The sequence below is a fragment of the Lissotriton helveticus genome, chromosome 8 (assembly GCF_964261635.1).
Source record: "Lissotriton helveticus chromosome 8, aLisHel1.1, whole genome shotgun sequence".
Lineage (NCBI taxonomy): Eukaryota > Metazoa > Chordata > Amphibia > Caudata > Salamandridae > Lissotriton > Lissotriton helveticus.
In genome coordinates this window covers 306,136,862-306,162,072 of record NC_136069.1, presented here as the reverse complement: position 1 = coordinate 306,162,072, position 25,211 = coordinate 306,136,862, and the positions used below count along the sequence as shown (strand labels likewise).

Here is a 25,211-nt window from a genome sequence, read left to right as displayed (position 1 = left end):
ATTGATGGCCCATTTAAACCTCATGCCATTTTTCTTCAAAAGAGAGTTTGGAATCCTAAAAGATCCCTAAATTCGATCTCGTATTCTAGGGGCCCACCACCGTTATGTGGGATGTAAGATCATTAGTGGTAAGGTCAAGAACATCCATATAAATGATAAAAAGATCTAGCAGACCCTTAGCTGTTCGAGACATGAGGACTGTGTCATCTGCGTATAAAAGAACAGGCAAGACGACGTCTGCCCACTGTCGGGAAATCCACTCCAAGATCCAGCAGGACAGTGTCCAGGCCATTCATGAGAAGAGAGAAAGGGCTAGGTGCACCCCTGGCTCACCCCTCTCTTCAACTCCAGGGGCATTGTGCATTCCCCCTCCAGCCCATACCCAACTGACGCGAAAAGCCCTTTATGCAAAGAATACAAAATGGACAGCAGGACCAGTCCGACCATCATGGTCCCAAGCGCAGCCCAAAGCTTAGCTCGGTTGACACGCTCAAAGGCTGAGCTTAGGTTCATAAAGGCCAAATGGACTGTCCCCTTTCTCGCCTTAGTATATTAGAGGTCAGCATGAAAAGATGCAGGGTGTGATCCACAGTGCCCCGTCCAGCCCTAAACCCACACTGGGCTTCTGAAAGGATGTTCTTATCAGTCGCCCAGGTAGACAAGCAGTCCAGTGGGACCTTTCCCAACACCCTGACCTTACTGTCCAGCAACAAAATATGGCGATAACAAGCTGGGTCAGCCCTACAGCCCTTCTTAAAGATCGGGCGATGATGGAATGTTTCCAACCAGAGGAGAGCCTCACTCTAATGGTTGCATTGAAGTGCTGCATGAGCAAGGGGGCCTACAAATCCACCTCAATTTAAATAAATTGCAGGGAAAGCCGCCAGTGCCCGGTGCCTTACCCTCGGGGAAGGACATAATGACTTTCCTTACCTCCTCTCATTGCAAGCAAAGATCTTGTGGAGACCCCACCTCTGACGAAGGGTCATCAGCGGAATCGGGGTCATCAGCGGAATCGGGGTCATCAGCGAAATCAAGGTCATAAATTGCCCCAAAATTATCCCGCCACGCCGGAGGAAAAAAGGTCAAGGCATGTGCGCCTACTTGATTAGAAGCAAAAATGGGATGGTTCATGACACTCCAGAACTTGTCAGAATCTCCTAAAGCCGAGACCCTCAACAGCTTGTCCCAGAGCGCCTTCTTGGGAGATTTCTTCCTCTCACAACAAGGTACACGAGAGCAAACTCAGGCCCTCCTGACTTCCTCCCGATCACAAGGCTGCCTGTGCAGGGCGACAATAAGTACTCTGTGGGCCTTAATACAAGCCTTGTTGAACCATCTACTAGGCGGCGCTGGCTGGACTTCGAGGGACGGTAAGGGCAGACTTAATAAAGCCAGTAATATTAGCAAAGGAAGTCAGAATATTGGAATCTAGGGCCCCATCGTCTAAACAGATGCTTAATCCTGATAGCAGGTGGAAAGTAAGGAAAGATAGAAAACCACTGGAACCACCTTGGCCCATTTGAGCCTTCATTCCTGGGCAGCACGACGGACCAGTTCTGAAAAAAAAAAAGGGCACAAACCATCTGAATGGGGCCAACAAAGGGTTATGATCGCTCAAGGGGTGAAAAACACCACAATGCAATACACTAACATTGACTGTGCGCTATATTCATGTCATTTGACCACCTTGCCCAAGAGATGCGCAAGGATTTGTATTAGTAAAAGTAGGGTGGGCGGGAGAAGGGGGGGCATCCTCCAACAGGTCAAGTCCATAATAACTTTTTCAGAGACCCCAGACCGTGCGGAATTTCCGGGGGGCAACCACTACAGTCATAAGTACCTTTTCCATCCTTAAATGGTGGTAACTTCAGCTACCCCTCATCGCCAAGCCACATCTCGTTTAGCAACTACCAGGCCTAGGGCACTAAAGAGGAATTGGAATCGTGGTGCATCAACATTGTTTGGGATGCCCAGTAGGACATATTTGAGATCTGCCAGGAGGGAGATCTCCAGGACGAACTAAGCTCTTCAGTATAATTGGCTGTTGTAACACCCCCATATGGTGTTGATAAAGTTGCGCCTGGCACTCTGACATCAAATTCATGTCCGAGTCCCCGCTCTCCCTAATGTGTGGAGTCTACCTCTATTGTAGTATACCCTATGCAGAATTTTATATTGGAAAAGGCACAGTCGAGCTATGATGGCCACCACCCTGGGATGCATAATAGTCACCTCTCAAACTCTTCCAATTCTCCTGCGGTCCGCTGCCAACGCTCATGGAGTCGACCAGGGCTGTCAGGCATATTATTGCTCTGTATAAAATAATAAATCCCCTGGGTAACCCAATGAACAAAAACGCCAATGGAAGATAAAGTGCACTTCCTTTGCCTTTAATTATTTCTTCATCACATAAATTCAGATGTCTTCCATCAATCCTGTAGCCAACACGAGTTTCGTCATTCGGTATATAAACCACTGAATTCAACAGGGCTACAAAACAAAATCGTACACTAGAATTACATGTAGTAAGTATTTGCTTATAGTACAAAATCCAGTGTCTCCCACATCTAACATGTATGGAATATGAAGCATGAGAGAAATGGTAGTAGTGTATCCAAAATTGGATAGACCCGCACATACACAAACAAAGTAAAATGGACCGAATATCAGAAAGAAACAATTTCAGAGAATCTTTGTAGTAATTTTGAGGACGGAGTGCTACATAGACCACTATCCCCCACTACCAAGAGAGATCAATGTCAATCAAGAGAGTGACAAATATATAGCCAAAGAAAAGGGGTCACGGAGAGCACAATCCTGGGGCACGTGCGAATAGAGACTAATAAGTCATATAATGTCCACAATATCTGAACTATGTGTATCATATACTTTCAATTTCAGGACAAAATAGAGGAGCCGATAAAGTTCATGTTCATATTTTCATTGTTCTTTATTCGAAGATCCCCCAAATTTGATAAAACCAGCCGACACGTGTTTCGTCAGTACTCAGACTTTTTCAAGGCTATGAGATAGAAATATCATGACACGTGTAACCTAATGTCATGTGAAATTACAGTAGTGGTCGTCGAGCTCAGAAATCAGAATAAAGAACAAAGGTCCATCTTGTCCACTAGGTTGATCCAAGTATGAATGTGAACTGTAGCGCAAAGAGAACTTGACCGCTCGTACTCAGGAAATAATATATACAAGATCCAAAACCGTGTCAGGTATTTTCAGTAAGAACGAGCAATTGGGGTTCCCATCGGAGAAGGTTAAAGCGATGACATACAATAATTCATGTCATGAAGTTCCAGAGTCTAGGTAATGTCAAAATTAAACACAGCACACGTCTGATAACGAAATTTCTGTATTAAGGCCTCGAAGCAATGTAGAAACGATAGAATTGAGGACGGCACCACATGATAATGACGCCTCGGAAGAAACGGTTTCTTCACAGTTCACATTCATACTTGGATCAACCTAGTGGACAAGATGGACCTTTGTTCTTTACTCTGATTTCTGAGCTCGACGACCACTACTGTAATTTCACATGACATTAGGTTACACGCGTCATGATATTTCTATCTCATAGCCTTGAAAAAGTCTGAGTACTGATTGTTTGTACTGACGAAACACGTGTTGGCTGGTTTTATCAACTTTGGAAAAAAATGTTGGGGGATCTTCGAATAAAGAACAATGAAAATATGAACATGAACTTTATCGCCTCCTCTATTTTGTCCTGAAATTGAAAGTGTATGATACACATAGCTCAGATATTGTGGACATTATATGACTTATTAGTTTCTATTCACACGTGCCCCAGGATTGTGCTCTCCGTGACCCCTTTTCTTTGGCTATGTATGGAATATGCTACTTACCAGTATGCATCTGTTCTTGGCTTGTAGGGCTGCTGATATTCATATCTTGTGCATAGATCGCCGCCTAGTGTTGGGTCCGGATGATTGCACATTGTTGTCCTGGAAGAGTCTTCGAAGTATCACGAGATAGGTGGCTCCTCCCTCGGACTACAGTGCGCATGGGCATCCTCTCCATCCTCAGATTGTTTTTCGCCATTGTGGCAGGGATGGAGTATGATACAGTAAGTGATGTCCATGCTAGCTATCAATTCTGAGTGCTACAGCTGCGACAGGCACCGGGGAGGAGGGAGGGCGATATGAATATCAGCAGCCCTACATGCCAAGAACAGATGCATACTGGTAAGTAGCATATTCCGTTCGAGGCATGTGGGCTGCTGAATTCATATCTTGTGCATAGAATGTATAGCAGTCTCCCTCTTCGCGGCGGTTGCCCGTGCCAGCTGCAGCAGTCTGAAAAAGAGTTTTGAGAACAGCCTGTCCTACAGCCGCTTGCTGTTTGGAGTGTACATCTACGCAGTAGTGTTTGGTAAATGTATGTATGGTAGTCCATGTGGCTGCTCTACATATGTCTTCTAGAGGAATGTTTCCTAGGAAAGCCATGGATGCCCCTAATTTGCGTGTGGAATGCGCTCTTGGGGGTACTGTTAATGTGCGTTTAGCTTTTTGATAACAAATTTGTATGCACTTAACAATCCACCTGGCTATACCGGATTTGGAAATGGGGTTGCCTTTGTGCTGCGGGGAAAAGGCAACAAACAGTTGCTTAGTTTTTCTGAAAGGTTTTGTCCTGTCGATATAGTACAGGAGAGCTCTTTTAACGTCTAAGGTATGTAGAGCTCTTTCTGCCACTGAATCTGGATTTGGGAAGAACACTGGCAGTTCTATAGCTTGATTGATGTGAAACTGAGATACCACCTTTGGCATAAATTTAGGGTTTGTTCGTAACACAACCCTATTTGCGTGAATTTGTATGAATGGCTCCTGAATAGTTAGGTAATTGCAAACACAACAGTGATGGACAGAATGTGGATCAATGTCACACATTCACCCCAGTCCAAAGATCTGGGCCCAAATCCATCGTTTTTCCACTCCACACCACCCTGGGTTAGACAATGGCGATATGCAAATCAGCGCTGACCCTGTGCCCCATGGGAACAGTCCAGTCCGAACTACAAAAGCCATGTCCTTCCCAGAACGGAAACAAGCATCCGAGGACCGGCCCGGTTTCGAGGTAACACCTCTCATCAGCCCGGCTAGCTTGATTCCAGTGGTGTGGAGTGCCTGGGACTCACGTCTGAGCATCCCCAGTACACTTAGAGCGGTAATTGCAAACACAACAGTGATGGACAGAATGTGGATCAATGTCACACATTCACCCCAGTCCAAAGATCTGGGCCCAAATCCATCGTTTTTCCACTCCACACCACCCTGGGTTAGACAATGGCGATATGCAAATCAGCGCTGACCCTGTGCCCCATGGGAACAGTCCAGTCCGAACTACAAAAGCCATGTCCTTCCCAGAACGGAAACAAGCATCCGAGGACCGGCCCGGTTTCGAGGTAACACCTCTTCAGCCCGGCTAGCTTGATTCCAGTGGTGTGGAGTGCCTGGGACTCACGTCTGAGCATCCCCAGTACACTTAGAGCGGTAATTGCAAACACAACAGTGATGGACAGAATGTGGATCAATGTCACACATTCACCCCAGTCCAAAGATCTGGGCCCAAATCCATCGTTTTTCCACTCCACACCACCCTGGGTTAGACAATGGCGATATGCAAATCAGCGCTGACCCTGTGCCCCATGGGAACAGTCCAGTCCGAACTACAAAAGCCATGTCCTTCCCAGAACGGAAACAAGCATCCGAGGACCGGCCCGGTTTCGAGGTAACACCTCTCATCAGCCCGGCTAGCTTGATTCCAGTGGTGTGGAGTGCCTGGGACTCACGTCTGAGCATCCCCAGTACACTTAGAGTGGTAATTGCAAACACAACAGTGATGGACAGAATGTGGATCAATGTCACACATTTACCCCAGTCCAAAGATCTGGGCCCAAATCCATCTTTTTTCCACTCCACACCACCCTGGGTTAGACAATGGCGATATGCAAATCAGCGCTGACCCTGTGCCCCATGGGAACAGTCCAGTCCAAACTACAAAAGCCATGTCCTTCCCAGAACGGAAACAAGCATCCGAGGACCGGACCGGTTTCGAGGTAACACCTCTCATCAGCCCGGCTAGCTTGATTCCAGTGGTGTGGAGTGCCTGGGACTCACGTCTGAGCATCCCCAGTACACTTAGAGCGGTAATTGCAAACACAACAGTGATGGACAGAATGTGGATCAATGTCACACATTCACCCCAGTCCAAAGATCTGGGCCCAAATCCATCGTTTATCCACTCCACACCATGGGGCAACAGGGTCAGCGCTGATTTGCATATCGCCATTGTCTAACCCAGGGTGGTGTGGAGTGGAAAAACGATGGATTTGGGCCCAGATCTTTTGACTGGGGTGAATGTGTGACATTGATCCACATTCTGTCCATCATTGTTGTGTTTGCAGTTACCGCTCTAAGTGTACTGGGGATGCTCAGACGTGAGTCCCAGACACTCCACACCACTGGAATCAAGCTAGCCGGGCTGATGAGAGGTGTTCCCTCGAAACCGGGCCGGTCCTCGGATGCTTGTTTCCGTTCTGGGAAGGACATGGCTTTTGTAGTTCGGACTGGACTGTTCCCATGGGGCAACAGGGTCAGCGCTGATTTGCATATCGCCATTGTCTAACCCAGGGTGGTGTGGAGTGGAAAAACGATGGATTTGGGCCCAGATCTTTTGACTGGGGTGAATGTGTGACATTGATCCACATTCTGTCCATCATTGTTGTGTTTGCAGTTCCTGAATAGTTAGGGCTTGCAGCTCACTAACTCTTCTAAGGGATGTAATCGCCACTAGAAAGGCCACTTTCCACGTTAGGACCTGTATCTCACAGGAGTGTAGCGGTTCAAAAGGGGGTCCCATTAGTCTGGTGAGAACTACGTTCAAGTTCCAGACAGGTGAAGGTGGGTGTCTAGGAGGAATTACTCGTTTGAGTCCCTCGATGAAAGCTTTAATAGCAGGCACTCTGAAGATGGAAAGGTGCTGCCTGTTCTGAAGATAAGCTGCCACAGCAGCTAAATGTATACGTATGGAACTGTAAGCCAGATTGCATCTGTGTAAATGCAACAGTTAACATATGATGTTTTGAGTAGATGCGTCTAGTGGGTTTATGTCATTATTGGTGCAATAGATGACAAACCGTTTCCACTTCGCCGCATAGCATGCCCTGGTAGTAGGTCTTCTTGCCTCTTTGATAATATTCATACAGTCAGGAGGCAAGTTGAGGTGACCAAATTCTATGACTTCAGGAGCCAGATCGCAAGGTTTAACTGTTGTGGATCTGGGTGCTGAATGTCGCCATGGCTCTGCGTTAAAAGACTGGGTGTTAATCTCAGCCTTTGATGAGGCACCACGGAAAGTTCGAGGAACGTGGTGTACCATTGTTGCCTTGCCCACGTTGGAGCAACTAGGATGAGTGTCATTGAGTGTTGTCGCAGTTTGCGTGCCACTAGCGGTATGAGCGGGCTGGTGGAAAAGCGTACGCAAATCTGCCTGACCAGTTCATCCATATCGCATTGCCCTGAGACTGCGGATGCGGAAATCTGGCAGCGAAGCTTTGGCATTTTGCGTTTTCTTTTGTGGCGAACAGGTCTATCTCTGGGTGACCCCACTGCTGGAAGTACGGGTGCAGCACTGAGGGATGTATCTCCCACTCGTGCATTTGGTGGCTGTGTCTGCTGAGCAGATCCGCCATCTAGTTGTCCTTGCCTGGGAGGTGTTCCGCCATGAGGAAGATGTCCCTCTGAATGGCCCACTTCCACATGCTTTGCGCTAGATGTGACAACTGTGGAGAGTGTGTTCCTCCCTGCTTTTGTATGTAGTACATGGCAGTCATGTTGTCCGTCTGGATTAACACGACTTTGTTGCACAAATGTACTTTGAACGCCTTCATTGCCATGAAGATTGCCATAAGTTCCAGCAGGTTGATGTGCATCTTCTTCTGTTGGGTTGTCCACAGCCCTTGGACTGTGTACTGGAGGACATGCGCTCCCCATCCCAGGAGAGATGCGTCTGTCGTCAGCACTATTTGTGATACAGGCTCCTGGAACGGTCGACCCTTGCAAAGGTTTTGTGGGTTCCACCAATGCAGAGAGTTGTATGCGCGACCGGTCACCAACACTAGGTCTTTCAATTGTCCACGAGCCTGGTGCCACTGCTGTGCTAAGCACTCCTGAAGCGGACGCATGTGTAGTCTGGCGTGTGGGACTATGAAGATGCAGGAGGCCATCATGCCTATCAACTGCATAAACACCCGTGCCGGAAGGGAGTGTTGGGGTCTGAATCCCTGGATCAGCGATTGAATGCTGTTGATTCTTGCTGAGCCCTTGCTGCCAGAGTGTCTATTGTCGCCCCCAGGTACTGTTGTACGTGAGCGGGTTGGAGAGGAGACTTTGTGTAGTTTAGTGAGAATCCGAAGCTGTGCAGGAGGTGAATAGTGCGGGACATGTGGTTGGCACATTGCTGGGCTGACTTTGCTTGGATAAGACAGTCGTCCAGATAGGGGTAGACGTGAATATGGTTCCTCCGCAGGTGCGCCTCTACTGTCGCCAGGCACTTTGTAAACACCCTTGGGGCAGTTGTCACCCCGAAAGGCAGAACTTTGAACTGGTAGTGCTGATTTTGTATGGTAAACCTGAGATACTTCCTGTGTGCTGGATGTATTGGTATGTGGAAGTACGCATCCTTTAGGTCTAATGTTGCGAGGAAGTCTGCCTGACTGGGTAATGGTAGAACCTGCTGTAAAGTGAGCATGTGAAAGTGTTCTGACAAGATGTATTGGTTTAGGGGCCTGAGTTCTAGTATTGGCCTGAGAGACCCGTCCTTTTTGGGGATTAAGAAGTACAGCGAGTACACCCCGGTACCCTGTTGCTGTATAGGGACGAGTTCCATGGCCCCTTTTTGCAGCATGCTGATGACTTCCTGCTGCAATAAGTCTATGTGCTCTGCGGACATAGGACGGTGTTTTGGGGGTATGTTGGGTGGAGTGGACGTTAGCTCTAGACAATAGCCGTACTGAATAAGTTGTCTCACCCACCTGTCTGTGGTAATGCTCTCCCAGACTGGCAGGAACTGTTGTAATCGTCCCCCGACCGGTGTTAAATGGTCTGGGGGCAGTGACAAGGCGTCAATGTTTAGTATTGGCGGAGGACCTGGTGTTATTTCCTCGTCCTCTGCCTTTGTTGCTGTTGCCACGGTATCCACCTCTCGTGTTCTTATTATAGGTGGATTGCGTGCCCCCTTTATTGTATGGAGTCTGATGGGATGCTTGGCCTCTTGTAGCTCCCCTGTTACCGGAGCGACGAAAGGAGCCGCCTCTGAATTGTTGCGACTGCAGGGCACCCATGGATTTGGCTGTCTCTGTGTCCTTTTTAATCTTTTCTAAGACCGTGTCCACGTCTGGACCGAATAAAAAAATCAGGGTTGACAGGCTGATTTAATAACGTGGTCTGAATCTCAGGTTTGAAGCCAGAGATGCGCAACCAAGCATGTCTCCTGAGCATGACACTTGTGTTGATGGCCCTGGCTGCGGTGTCTGCTGTGTCCAGCGCACATTTGATGGATGCGTTGGAAATCAGCTTCCCTTCTTGTATAAGTGTTTCTGCTCCCTCTTTGTAGGCATCAGGCAAATGCTGTAGCAGTTGCTCTAGTGTGTCATAATGCGCCCTATCGCATCTGGCTAATAGGGCCTGTGTATTTGAAATTCTCCACATATTAGCTGCTTGAGCAGCTACCCTTTTTCCAGATGCTTCTAAGATTTTAGACTCTTTGTCTGGAGGAGGAGCATCACCAGTAGTTTGTGAGTTGGCACGCTTACGAGCATTTGATACCACTAAAGAGTCCAATGGCAGCTGTCCCCTAATGTATGTAGGGTCCACAGGCGCCGCTCTGTACTTCCTTTCAATCCTGGGGTTAATAACTCTTGCTCTTGTGGTTTCTTTGAAAATGTCTCCTGCGTGTTTAAGAACACCTTTTAACATTGGCAATGTCTTAACAGATTTCTCTGAAACGGAGAAAGTGTCAAACAAGAAGTCCTCTTCAATTGGGTCAGCATGCATTTCCACATCATGATTCATTGCTGCCCTTTCTATTAATGTGTTAAACGCAGCTGTATCTTCTGTTGGGGAAGTTTTGACAGGATAGGAAGGAGTATCAGGAATAGTCTGTGACTCCCCAGGGTCAATAATGTCTGCCCATGGCTGAGTTTGGTCATCTTGATATGTGTCCGCAGGGTAATCATATTGACCACTATAGTCATACCCCACATCCTCATTAGTGTGTGTGTGGGCGAGTATGCAGAAGTGTCCTGGCCATGGTAGCTCACATTTTCAAAAAGGACAGGTGATGTGGAAGAATCCCTTTTCCTTTTGAGTTAAATTTTATATGATTCGATAGGATTTTCAGACCTGATTTTCCGTTGGTAGATGGAAAGTGTGCCAGTCTCGGAGTCGATATACAGCTTGGACTGTTCATCATAGGAGGGCTCTTGGTATACAACGTCCTCCTCCGGGGGATGACTTCTTTTTCCAGTAGACACCGACCTGGGTGTCTTGACCCCCTTTTTCGGATCGAGCGCCTTAGGGCGCGCAGTTGGGGGCAGTCCAAACTTTATTGATGGCTGCAAGTCTTTAGACAGAGTGACCTTCTTCGGGGCCGGCGCCCACAGATGTCCAACCGACGCAGCCCTTTCGTCAGCATGCCGCAGGCTTTGCGTTGACTTTGGTGCGTGAGGCGTCGGAGGCGCGCTCTTTTGCCTCGGCTCGACGTGCTCCTTCGAAGCGCCTTTTGTTTTCGGCTCGAGGGCTTTTGCGAGCTTCGGACTGTCGACTTGGTGCTTCGGATCGAGAACCTTCCGAGACTCGAGTCCTTTGTTAGTGTCGCTGTCCGTCGACCTCTTCGGTTCGACTTGCTTGACTCTGGCGATGGATTTCAGCACACCGATTTTCGGCTCACGGCCTTCATTGCTGACCTCGTAGGGTCGTCGACACTTGCTTTCTTTGTTGAATCCGACACGTTCGAACTCTTCGATCTGAAGACCGTCTTCAGCAGTTTCGGTTTTGACTCTATAGCTTTTGGTTTCGCTTTCGGTATTGCGACCGATGGCTCGTGTGATATGTTCTTAGCCGGGCCGAGACGTGGGGCTATCGAACGTTCCTCTTGATCTTGGCTAAGGCCTTCCGGCGATGCCTCGACTTGAGCCCTTGGAAGCCTTACAGTGTCTGTTCTGGGCTCCACGCCCACAGTTGGGCCTGGTTCATCGCTGGAGTCGTCATCGACAGCTCCGATGGGGGATACGTCGTCCCTTACCTCGACGTAGTTTTCATTATCGCCTTCTTCATCGACGTCTTCATAATAGGTGGAGTCATGCTCCGAACCCGGATCCGATTGCTGTCCTGGATCCTGCGCCTCGACGACCTCATCGTCGTCTGCATCGAAGATATTCACCGGGTCGGGCGCTGGCTTCGACATCGTTTGCCTCGCCGCGCGTCGGAGCCTAAGCGTCATCTTTGACCGGAATCGAGCACAAGCTAGACAGTTGTCCTCATTGTGGTCAGGTGATAAGCACTTGTTGCACACTGGGTGTACATCGATGTGCGGGTACTTAGAGTTACAGAGGGGGCATCGCTTGAACGGGCTCCGTTCCATCGACGATCGGGCCTCTGGTGTCGAAAAGGCCACGCGGCTCTCCTCGACGTCCTGCTTGAAAGAACTGGAACAGGAACTCTGCACCGATCGAAAGACAATACAGACGACCCCGAAGGCCTTTTGAAAGTTTCCGAACTTGAGTAAAGAAAGGTACATCCGAACCCAATGGCGGAAAAAAACAATCTGAGGATGGAGAGGATGCCCATGCGCACTGTAGTCCGAGGGAGGAGCCACCTATCTCGTGATACTTCGAAGACTCTTCCAGGACAACAATGTGCAATCATCCGGACCCACACTAGGCGGCGATCTATGCACAAGATATGGATTCAGCAGACCACATGCCTCGAACATAGGTATTCCAAAAGAACATGGAATGCATCGCTAGATCCCACACCTATATCAGGTTAGTAGGTTAACCAGTGTAACCATATCTAAATTCACGCATGTGTGCATCATTAGTTATCGTACATCGATGGAATCAGAAAAGGGACAAAGAGTAGTCCCACCACGTGTTGATAAACATGCTGTACTATAAATTGTGCAATATTATTGTGAATTCAAATGGATCCTTGAAAAGTAAATAATAATAATCACACCTCATGTAACAAGGCACATGACATGCGGTTATTTGCAGTCACACCCTAGTGCAACCTTACAACCCTAGTGGCTATTCTCATTCAAAAGTCTTCTATTTTTAGCTCACCTGTTGCTAAGTCGTCACACTGCAATATTCTGTAGTTCTAAACCCTTTAAAATCTTCCGATGTCTTTGTAAACCTAGTCATAAGCAGACAGTAACTATAAACGCCAACTCTCAAAATGGCCCATATTTATTTATAATATCTTGTAAATCACCAATATTGAAACAGTTGCAATGTTCCTCTTCGTATGTGTATTTAGGATCCAACAGTAAGAAGAACCATCATTCTGTAATCTGAAAGGGCAATATTATACACTTTGGATTGTCTTCTTAAATAATACTATCCCTCATCGTGTATGATATTGAATGACAGCCTAACAAAGTAAAGACGTTTAAACAGCATATCCAAAACCTCTCTCAAATCACGATGTAATTTTACCCTAAATAGATGACCACAAATACATAGTAAGTGCTTACTACAAGGACTCCGTAAATAAGACACAATGTATACTTTCGATTAGCAAAAATAGTCACAACTCTGATATAAGGATCAGTAACATACTAGAGAGCGCAAGAAAATCAGATAGCCTAGTATCTCATTATTGCTACTATAGAGTAGAACTCAGTGGTGCATACAGCAGGCAAATGCATATTAGAGTAACTGCTAACACAATACCCGGCTCTCCATTGTCTTCACTGAGATGAAAGTACTCCTACCGTGTACGCAAACCAGCGTACTAGTCCGGCACCATCTTGTGTTGGGTATATATACCCACCGTGTACCCGACTTATTAGAATACGACTCCCCATGAAATTAAACGTAGTGAGAAAAGATATTCATTTTACAATCCACGTTAATTATTCTAACTGGTCCCCAATCAATAAGCATCAAAATTACAAACCTGTGGCATACGGCCCATTTACGGACTAGCCTAATAATGAACCAATATGGCGATCGATGTTATCGTGCTACTTATCTCATAGAAACTCTACCCTATAAATCGGTTTCCAAAAAGGTGGCAATCTTAGGGTGGGCCAACACTGCGTAGAGTGGCATATTAAGAAACCCTGTCCGATCCCATATATTTTAAGATCCTTTGAGTATTAATTAAACAAGTCTGATTGTTAGCAATGGTAAGTTTGAAAACAATACAAGTCAGATTTTGCCTTCCACAACGAATCAGTTAGGTGGCCATCTTCAAGTCAGTCAAAAATAATATGATCTCAAAGGCATCAGCTAGTTCATGAACAAATGGTTCTTCACATGTATTTCATATACCAATCTAGCTAATCATAAGTACCCACTGCTATATAGAAATAATATAGTTGTCTTAAAAAGTGAGTAAGAGACAGGATATATATTAATAGAAAAGTGTGAAAGCACTCCCATATATTCAAAGTGATACCCATAAGAATTGTTAGTAACTTCACAATTCCATTGTCATCAGACTTAAATACAGAATGATCTCATATGAGCTAATACATAATCCCTTATTAGTTCCTATTTCATGTTAGCCATAGTTGGTTTTGCTCATGTATATACAGTTTATATATGAAATAATTTGAGAAAGCAGAGAAAAACATGAATATCCATGTTAAGACTGTAAATACACAAACACAATAACAAATAAAGAGTAGTGACCTGTCAAGCATTCTTGAGTATGTACCGAGAAAATATTGCATTTCGTGGTCCATTTTCAGACCCTTTTCCACTGCACATAGATCCATAATTCAACGATATTCACGTTGTCGCAACCTTAGTTCTCGATTGCCTCCTCTAGCATCCTTCATTACAGTTTGAATACCATGAAATCTAACACTCATGTGTTTGTCCTGAGCAGTACAATCTTTGGCAGGTACCCCCACAGGATATCCTTGTTTTTGCTGGTTAACCCCTTCCATGCTGGGCCGATTCTGCTCCTGTGCTGCAGATTTCAGCGCAGGTGCGGTCATGACAGCCCCCAGCCGTCATCAGCACACGAGCACTGTAGTGCATGACGGCTGGGGGCCGTCATCAGCATGCAAGGGGTTAAGTGCTCTATATTGTTCAAATATACATTTTCTCATCGATCTAATAGAACTGCCCATATATCATATAACATTTACAAATGAGTACATAAACAATATGCCACAATTTTGTGTTCCCATGAACTATTGTATTTGAACTTAGTGATACTATCAATGGCCAGTCTGCATATACTGCAATTGCCACATTTATAGGAGCCCCTGGCTCTCTTGTGTAGACAGGTCTCTTGAATCTGTGGTGTAGGATAACTTGGGCGTATCATGTTTCGGAGTGTTTTCCCATTCCGGTATATAATGTTGGGTCGATCAGTTACAAAGTGTTGAAGGGACTTGTCTGTTATTAATAATAACCAATGCTTATTAAGAATATTGTAAATTTTATTGGAAAAGGGACAATAACTTGTAATCGGAATTACAAGCTTCATTTAATCTCTGATTTTAAACTTATTATCCCCAAGTACGTCCACACGTTTAAGTCGTTGAGCTCTATTTCCAGCTTGAACAATCCCATCTTTACTGTAACCACGAGAGAGAAACCGGTGTTCTCTATATCAGTTAAATTCTGTTTAAACTCCTGGTCCTCACTGCAATTTCTACGTGCTCTCAACATCGCACCAAAAGGAAATGAGTTTATTTGACTTTTGGGATGTGAGCTGTTGGCATGTAATGGGGAATTGCACGAGATAGGCTTCCTATACATTCAGCTCTGTATTTTGCCTTCTTGGATGTATAATTAAACATCCAGGAAAACCATGATAACCAGCATTTCAGAATGTTCCGGATATTCAACTGTTTCAGAGCCGTGAGACCATCACAACGCGAGATGAGTGTACAATGCTACGACATCCAAAGACACAAGAGTCATACCGGGTTCCCATTTCACATCACTCAATATATTTGGTAAATCTTATATACAAAGGTATATTGTACACATAAGGTCAAAGAAAAAAGTCAACAAATTCAAAGAGCCCCTCTGTTGGACCACCTATTCCTGAAATCATGGGTCTAATCAGGCGGGAAAGGAAAATATTTATGCACGTTCGGTAATGTATAAATGCCTGGATATCTAGGTCGATCAACAGCCATGTAATGATATTCACCATCATTCAACAACCCTAATCCCTGCCAATTCTTTAAGCAACTGTTTATCCATTTGGTTGCTTCTGGGATTGGATTATGATTCAATTCCTCATAGCACCTATTGTCATCCAGCTGTGTCTGAATCTCATTATCATATTCCAATCTATCCTTATCCACCATACACCCTCCTTTATCCACTTCTCTAATGATTATATTTTGATCAGAGGGTAGTATCTTCATAGCTTTCTATTCACGCTGTGTAAGATTACTCCTAGAGTGTGCACTTGGTCTATGCTGAACTTTGGTTCTTCATTTATTAATATCGACTATTAAAGCTTTATAGAATAAATCCAAATTGTTCCCACTCCGTAATTGTGGAGTTCACTTGGATTTAGATTTTAAGCCACGGTCTTCACTTTAGTCAGAACTCAATTATACCTTGTGAATGGTAATAGGATCATGTTCAGCTATAGACAGTAAGACAGTCATGTCTAACATCCTGAATATGCAAGTCACCAAAGACTGCTCACTAGATTAATTTATTTTGGCATTAGTAGTAAAATACTTATTCAACATCAGGTGCTTGACAAATTTGAATATATCAATTTTCACTTTGAAAATGTCACAACATTGCGGAGAACAGAAACTCACACCTTTTAGTAAAACAGAGATCATATCCTCTGACAATGTTTTACTCGAGAAGTTCATAACCATAATATTTAAATCCTGGTCAACAACTAATTCTTCTTGTTCCATGACCTGGTTTGCATCCTTCTTTTAAGTTCTTGCCTGGCGTTAGCAGTGCTCATGCGCTGCTCTCGCCATGCGAGGGCTTTTGAATCGATACGGTTCGAGAAGGAGGCTTTAAACCACACCCTTCTTTTTAATTGGCTTACGTCAGCATTTATGTTAACCAACCGCTGGTGCGTGATTTGTCAATTGGGCTTACTTGTTACCGCCTTGTCCTCTTTTACTATGGCCCATTTCGACAGGCCGACGCCATCTTGGTTATCGTGAAGTATGAGGGCTTCTAATTAGGAATCTCTTTGATTTCCGGTCAGCGTTTACTGGCTTGTTCATTAAGGAGGGTGAGAGGGCCCTGCTGTGTTATGTCAAAGTGAAAAGAAACGTGGAATTACTGCTACATGCATGCATGAAGATAGGTTTGTCGTTTTACTCTTAGGTTGCTGCTTAAAATATAATTTTATGTCTATTCATCTGCTGTGGGCACAAACCTTGTTTTTAATCGCGGATATCGCTGGTCTGGTGCTGCTCTGTAGACCGGTGAACTGTGTCCGCCTTTGGATAAATCTGACACTACTCTGATGATTTTATAGCAGCGTAACTCCGGTGAGATATGCGAGCTGGCAGGGTGTAACTATCCAATGGTTTATGTAGTGAGCTTCCCATCCGAATGTAGTTATTTTTAGAACTTTATCCTACCGAAAAATAACCACACTAGCCCAAGCTAGGAGTGTTTGTACTCTTCTTCAGTAATATGGGTCACTGCCTTTCAGGCAGCTGGTTCTTAGAAAGTTTCTCTTCCCTGATCCAGAATGTGGGCAGGGAGATATTGGGTTTAGCTTTGTGAGGGTCAGAGGGTTTTAAGAAGAAAGCATGCCTGCACGTTCTCTACTTCGAGCCGAACTCCATACCTGTCCACTGCCCTTTTAACCACCGAATTGTACTTGGTAGTGTCTTCTGGAGTAGATGGTCTCGAAGGGTAAGAGTAAACTCCCTCCTCTGGTGAGCTTGTTTCGAGGTCTTGCCACTGATATGCGATGCAGTCAGTGTTCTGAAAGGCTGACTGGTCCTTTAGCTCCTGATCTTCAAAGAACATTTCTTGTTTTCCCTCTTTCGGCTCTGGAGTGGTTGCTGTTTCGGGTTTAAACTGCTCTGTCTCCTCTCGATTCTGCTCCCCCAAAGCTTTTGAAGGGATTCAAGACTCTCATAGTGATGCTTTGAAATACCTTTTCTAGGAGAAGCGCTGCCTTTTCGGCATCGAGCCTTCTTTTCTTCCTCTTGACTACGAGCATCTTCTCGTCGATTGGTATTGGCAGTCATTTCTTTGGGGACATGGCCTCAACTTCAATCAGTTCCTTTGCCCTTTCTCACTGGTCTTTTGACATCGAGCTTCTCTCCAGGGAATGCCTGCAGGAAACTGGCTCTGTATATACTATACCACGGTGAGGTATAGAGTGCACTGAGTCCAGAGGAACCCCAAAGGTAGGCAGAGGTAAAGTTAGATAGCACCGAACCTCTCTATTTGTGGTAGTGTGGTCGAGCAGTAAAGCAGTATCAGAGGACAGTGTTAAGCATTTGTTGTACACACTCAGCAAATGAATTCACACACTCAAAGACTGAAATTCACACCAATTGTTTTTGTATAAAAATATTATTTTAGTTATTTTATTTTCTAGAACGAGGCAAGCCTGGCACAGGTAAGCAATACATACTTTACAGTAGTAATGCAGTTTGTAAACAGTTTGAATTGAAATCTTATACGCACTTTGTTTTGACTGTCAGAATGGTTTCAGAAAAATGCAATACTTTGTAATTACAGTACATAGGCGTGAATAGGCTTTTCAGTAAAATTACAGGTAAGTTACTTTTTATATTACTTTTCCTACTCAGAGTAGTATACCAAGATACCACTCTGGGACATTTCCTGCAAACAGGCAAGTAAAATAGTTTTTGTTAGTTAGTACAATTTTAAAGAATTTCTTTAGGTTTTCAAACTTCACACTTAGAAACTTTTCCAACAAAAACAGTCCATGTTATTCTATGGAGGGAAATAGTGTTATTGGTTTCAAGGTAAGTATTTGTTAGTGGGAGTTGAGGTTCTGGGGGTAGACTCAGGGGTCCCCCAGGGTCCAGGATGCACTTTAGTTACGCCCTCAGCAGCACTAAGGCGACCAGGTGCAGAGTGCTGAGGCCCAATTTTATCCAACGGGGGATAGGGGGCCTCCGGTTGGTGGCTGCCGATGAGCAGGCCACTTGGTTGTGGGAGCAAAGCTCCTGGGGTTAGACTCAGGGCAAAGGGGGATCCGGTTTAGCACACAAAGTGCACCCGCAGTAGCGGCTGGGTGCAGGGTGCGGTTTTGGCGTCGGGTGCCCTATTTTCAATGGGTATTTTCGGTTTTTGTTTTTAGCTACAGGCTCGGTCCAGGAAGACTACCAGGAGGAATCAACAGCTGGGCAGGTAAGTTGGAGGGGACGTAGGTGCACCTCAGGTTCTTTTCTCCATGGCGCAGGGCGGCTGGATGCAGGGGTGTCTTTTGAGGTTGGATTTCCCCTTACAGGGCCACTTGCGTTTGGGGTTGGGGGTGGTCTCCGTGCAGAGGCAGCAGGCGACGTAGGGGAGTCCTGGAGGGGTCAACCCACGGTGGACTCGAACTCTGGAGTGTTGAAGGACCTCACTGGGAGCGGTGGGCCACTCGAACTCGGGCCGTAGGCAACAGGTGCAGTGGTAGTTCCAGGCATCGGGTTTCTTTGCCCTCAGCAGGTTCAAAGTCTGTTTTCAGAGTTTCTTTGAACAGGGCTGCTTTTCACAGTAGATCCGGTTCTTGTTGAAGGCAGGCAGGCCCTTCCAGGGGTCTGCAGGTCACTGGCTGCAGGACAAGATGATTTTTGGCGCAGGATCTACGGAAACTGCAGACGGGGCGGTAGGGCTAGGGCCAAGTCAGTTGTTCTTTGCCGTCTCCTCTGCTAGGCCATTTTACCAACTTCCGCAACTGCCTTGGCAACATCTGTTCCTGGATGGCCTCCAACCATCTGGTTTTGCACACTGACAAAACGGAGGTTCTGTTTTTTAACCAAAAAACTGCTCTTCCCGCTACCCTGTGGTGGCCTACTGTTCTGAACCCCCCTCCGATCCCTGTCCAGTCACCCCGCAATCTGGGCTTCCAATTTGACAATACCATGTCTTGTAAGGCCCAGATCAATAAGGTTACATCTGCCTGTTTTGGCAAACTACGCATGATCAGGAAGATTTTTCCTTATCTTCCTTTGGACTCCCGTAAGACTATTGTCCATGCCTTGATTACGTCACATTTAGACTATTTCAACAGTCTCTATGCTGGCGCCCCTCTTTACCTTATTGAAAGGTTACAAGTGGTTCAAAATGCAGCGGCTAGATTAATCGGAAATATTCCTCTCCGCCATTCCGTAGCAGCTTATCGGAAAGAATTGCACTGGCTCCCCATCTCCCGCCGCATCCAGTTTAAAGTTCTGATCCTTGCCTTCCGTGCTATTAACGGTTCAGGCCCGGTCTATTTGAGTAAAAGACTCAAATTATCTCTATCTGCTAGATCATTGAGATCAAACAGCCTACGTCTCCTGGTTGTACCCAGATTTCGCCGCGCCAGGAGCGGGGGCAGAACGTTTGGAGTAGCTGCTGCCAAGCTTTGGAACAGCCTCCCCTTGGATCTGAGGTTCAGTGAGTCGGAGCAAGTGTTCCGCCGTAAACTCAAGACCTGGTTGTTCACTACCATTTAATACAGCTTTCACTTCTGTTGACATGTACTCTATAGCGCCAGGACACCCCCTTCTGGGGGTAGCCGTGCGCTTTACAAGCTTCTTAAATAAATAAATAGGCGTCTTATTTTGTCCTTATTCTTCTTAGGTTGCGGGAATCTGCTTTCTTGGTTTAGGGCTGCCCCCTAAATACTGTATTTAGGGGGCGTTTTAGAGGTCTTGAGGTTAGTAGCCAATGGGCTACTGGCCTTAGGGTGACTACACCCTTGGTGTGCTCACCCCACGTGATAGTGTGTGTGTGTGTGTGTGTGTGTGGGGGGGGGGGGTATAAGTGAGCACAATCCCTAATCCTGGAGACTGGCCTTCACCTCACCTTCCCCTCCTGAGGGGGGGTGGGGGTCACACCTTCTGGGCTGTCTAATTTTTCCCGCCGAAAAGGACGGGAGACAGGAAGGCGCCTGCTACTGATAGTAGGAGAGGCTGGGGTTGCATTGCGAAGTCTGCAAGGCCTTTGAAGCTCCCCTGCCGTAGATGGCTCTTCCTGGCCAGGGGGAGATGTGAACACCTCCACCCAGAAAAGGCTTTGTTTCTGGGCTCAAGGAGCGAAGGCTCCCACCCAAGGGGTCCAGAAACATGTCTTGTGGTGGCAAGCTGGTATGTACCAGTCAGGGAACCCACCAGAGGAGGGTCGTTTTTCAGAGGGCATCTCTAAGATTCCCTCTGTGTGCATTTCTCATTAAATCCCACACTGGCCTCAGTGTGGGTTTATTGTGTGCTGAGAAGTCAGTGTAGCCGTTATGGTGCTGGGGAGTTCTTAATGACAAACTCCCAGCACCATATACTCTTAATGGCAGCACTGCACTTACAGTGTCTAAGAATGGACTTGGACACTGTAGGGGTACAGGGCGCATGCACCGGTACCCTCACCACTGGTATAGAGCACCCAGCTAGAGGAGTGGCTGACCTATGCCACGGCAGTGGGTTGTAGGCATGGGATGTGTGCCATGTTGACTCTTCACTTTGTTCTGCACCAAAACACGGAGCCTGCAAAGGCAGTGTGTGTGTGTGTGTATATATATATATATATATATATATATATATATATATATATATATATATATATATATATATATAAAGGTACAGGGCCTCTAAGGGTGACACAATAAGTGCTGCAGTCCTTAGAGGTCTTCCCTGGTCACAGTGCCCTGTGTACTTGTGGTACCATTTACCAGGGGCTGACCTGTGGGTTAGATTTGTGGAAAGAACACAGGCCCTGGGAACCCGATTGGCAGGGACCCAGGGCACATCAAGTTAAAGTGCATTAGTAGTCTGGCAAAAAAAGGGGGGGGGGTTACTGCAATAGAAAACCACTTTCCTACAATGCCTTCCACTAGTATCCTGCAACGGGATCCATGGGGTTCTATGCGTTTTCGCTTTCCTCTCCTTTTGTGTCTGCATGGTGGCATACTGTGCCTGCCTTTGCTTCCCCTAGTCTCAAAATCTTCGGGAGGAATTTGATGCAAGCTTTGCAGCCTCGGTGCTGTGATCTCTCACAAAGCAAAGGTTACAGACTAGATGGTTGTCCTGCTGGGCAAACCTAAGTGCTCACTTAAGATTGAACTTAAATAGCGTGTTCTCCATTTCCCTCGATGGGTTCTCCTTGTGTGTGCATTCTTGCCCTTCCACGTGGTCTACCTGCTTTTAATGACAAAAGGCAGTGGATGCACAGCAGACATTCACAGCCCGTAGCACTACAAACTAGCACAGGGTGATCAGACATTCTGGATTAGCCCAGACACTCCCGGTTTTTCGATAACTGTCAAGGCATTTCAACACTTTTTACAAAAATAAATACATGTCCCGGGTGTGTGAGAGGGTCGGGTGAGCAGGAAGAGAAAATGCAGACCTCAAGCTGCATATGCAAGACATAAAAGTGTGTATTATGAAAAACATAGAAATCGTAAAGAATGTGAATAATTTTTAGGCCATTCTAGCACATTTCTGTAATTACAAAAAGGTGCCACAAGAAGGCAGTGGGGGAGATTCACTGTATGTACATAGTGGATTTTGAAAAGGATGATACAGTGTTTTCACAGCAGACTGAGGAGTTTAAAAAAAATTATAATAATAAAAAATAGTGCAATACAGTAACTTAGATAGAGCTCCAGAGGTTAATGTCTGCTGTACAGGACATAAGCATTTAGGGTTCCACCTTTTCTTGCAACAAAACCACTTATAAGGTAATTTTACTTGATTGCGTTTTATAAGGCTCCCCTTGTGATTACCAGTCATTCCCTGATATTAACTTTGTTTTAGCTTAGTGTGTCAAGTAACTTATTTTGGAAGGTTTATATTTTTCCCCCCAGTTTCCCTCACCATTGTTTTTCTTCCTCTGAAGCAAGCATGTCTGGGAGGAACCTATAACCCAGAACACTGCCCGACTGCCTTATAGCACTGCTTACCAAATAATGTACTTACTATAACATTTACCTTCACTAGCCCGTCTGCTACTCTATTTTGGATATTATAACAGCAGCAGGTATTCTTACCGTTGCACTGTCAAATCCACTCGCTAGTATTTCAATATGGGTGTCATGTGATCCTAACTCAGTGAGACTGACACCTCTCAAAAGATCAGGACAATGCTGTGTAACAGGGGCTGTTTAAGTAAGCACACAGTGGAAAATTAAGAGTTAACGGCAATGATTCGCATGTTCTTATGATTACTGAAAACGTGTCCCCTTAGCTATTATTTCTTTCAAAATGCCAGCCAATATGGATGGGAAAGAGTCGGTTACTGCTAATCTAGGTTCATGGCGGCTAGGGCTTTTGATCATACAAAACAATCTGTCAATTTAGATTTGCCAAATGGCCAAGTTCTTCCTCTTCTTTGATTGCATTTTTGATACCGCCAGTCATTATGTTAAATTTGTATGGCCATTTGGGATTTTGCCTCTCTTTCATTTAATCGAGCAGTAGTGAAAGCGGATAAAAAGTGAGGCTATGCTTATTGTGAGAATATCCAAAAGAAAGCAGAGGGAAAAAAACGTACAAAGTTAGGATGGGATCAATTATTCTATGATAACTAGTAAGGTGTCTAACCTTGTAAAAGTCCAATGCCAGAATGCCCAGCACCAGAACTATTGTCAGCAAGCTTAAGATTTCTTACATGACAATGTGCAAATTAGACACGGAATCTATTCCATTGTCAATGAGGTTATAGAGTCTGAAAAACAATACACATTCTTCAGTACTTCCATTTTCGAGGTAGTCCTCACACAACATTACGTTTCTCAGCATTGCTTTCCCTTATATATGCCTCTTCCTTGAATCCTGGTTGAGCAATGTTTTGGAACTATATTTGGAACTGGTCCTTACCAGCAACAGATCCCAACTCTGTTAAACACAATATGGGGCTGCCACTATTAAAAATGAATTCATGTAAATAGCTTTAGGAAAATGTCTATTCAGACTATGGTACACGGTTTCTCATTTTGCCACAAGCCTTTTTAACATTTATGTTGAGCCACTCTAAAGCACAAGCCATCCTTAAGAGCATGTGCAATGATTGCTTGCTCTCCCAACCATGTACAAATCATCCTTAGGAGCATGTATGTTCATTGCTTGATTTACGATAAAGTCCCTCCTTTCCCCTCCACTATTCTAGATCTAGACAGATTCTTTATTCTGAAAATGCCCACGTCTTTAGGAGTACTCTGCCCTCTTCCACTGTTTTCAGTGCGCACTTGCGAAAGGGGTCAAGAGCATTCATTGAATCACACCCTCTGAAGGTCAAATGTTACTATACAAGAAAGGCATCCCTGTTGTACCAACTCTATCTCGGTCACCGGCACATAAGAGATGCAGAACTGCAAGAAGCTCTTTTGTCTCCTGCTGAAACAGTAGGCCTAGTCGTTTGCTCTCCTAATAATTGGGCAACCTTAGATGTTTTCCGTATTTCTCTCCAATCTTTGCTGTAGAACATACACACAATTATATTTTGTCATCTTTTTAATTTTTTGCATCATTTAGTCGAAGAGTTTACTACTGAGCAGCCAAGTAACAACCCCTTTCTATGCCAGCCTTGAAATAAATAACCAAAAGTACCCGGGAAAGGGAGACAGACAGGAGGGCTCAGAGGCATACTGAACCAGCTAAACAATCAGGACATAAAGCTTAGTTAGAATAATTACCAGTGAACAATGGGCAGGAACTATCCAGTCCGTGTAGAGTAAAGGCTGTATGTACTCACACTGTTTGATGGGTTAATAGCATGTAACTGTAATGCTCAAATATTCTCCATGTAACTCTGCGTTGTATAAGCAAGGGAGTTTTTATAGGGGTAATCTTTGTGCTCTAAATCACATCCAAGCCCAGTTTATATTAATCACGGTCTTCAAATATAAAGATCTGAGAATATCTTTTCCAAAATTAGCTTTTCAACAGAGACCACATTTTATTTATTTTTCACAATTTGTGCCTTGGTGTATATACAAGTACGTTCAGCATGAACTAGTGAAATCTAGCTGAAATCAGTTGCTTAAGGCTTGAAACCTGACAGAGCGGATTTCCCCTTTCATTTTTACAATATCAATACACTGAGTACCACTTAACTGGAGAATAGAACCAGCTGCTATTTACAGCAGTGGTGGTATATTATTAATGATTGATACATGCCTTCCTGTCTACCACAAAACCTATGAGGAAACAATATCCTTGTGGCATGTTCACCTTCTTACACATTTATAAATATATGCCACATAAGGCGAGTTACGATGTGAATAACTATCTGGACAAGGTAGCCTTACGAGGCTCCTAATTCCCAGTCTTCAACCCATTCATAATTTGATAGATTTACTAGACTCAAAAGGAACATTACAGGATACACAAGTATGGATGTAAAGGTAAAGCCCTATTACATGTACAGCAGACAGAGTATATTTTCTTTAAAACAATGCCTGTTTGAGAACAGAGATACAGAAATCTATCGAATCATCCAAGTTGAAAACATACTTTTTAATGACTGATAATATTTAGCAGATCAGAAGTAGTATACATACTAAACGGAAGCTCATTAAATCCTGATTTGTCATCCGACATCCTGGTGTTGACCCAATATCTCCATGCATTCACCCCATATGCGTATTTTAATGGGAAACTGCATTCAGAATTGTCCGGGCTGTCATCTGGAGACCGGAAATCAGAAACCGCTTTTCTTTTTGGCCCCTGTGATAAAAACAAAATGTTATTCGTCATTGTAAATCTTCACAATTACAGTCACTAGGTTCTGCCCAAAATTACATGACTTAAAT

The 25,211-nt window shown here is 45.1% G+C and overlaps 1 protein-coding gene across 1 annotated transcript in view; it reads right to left on the bottom strand.

Annotated features, from left to right (window-relative positions):
* The window catches only part of ZMYM2 (zinc finger MYM-type containing 2), an 893,704-nt gene that overhangs the window by 106,076 nt on the left and 762,417 nt on the right, over nucleotides 1–25,211 (bottom strand). The window contains exons 18-19 of the mRNA XM_078658875.1: nucleotides 24,960–25,125; nucleotides 17,079–17,349 (exon numbers count right to left, since the gene is read on the bottom strand). Coding sequence (XP_078515001.1) covers nucleotides 17,079–17,349; nucleotides 24,960–25,125 — 437 coding nt within the window. The remainder of the gene's footprint in view (nucleotides 1–17,078; nucleotides 17,350–24,959; nucleotides 25,126–25,211) is intronic.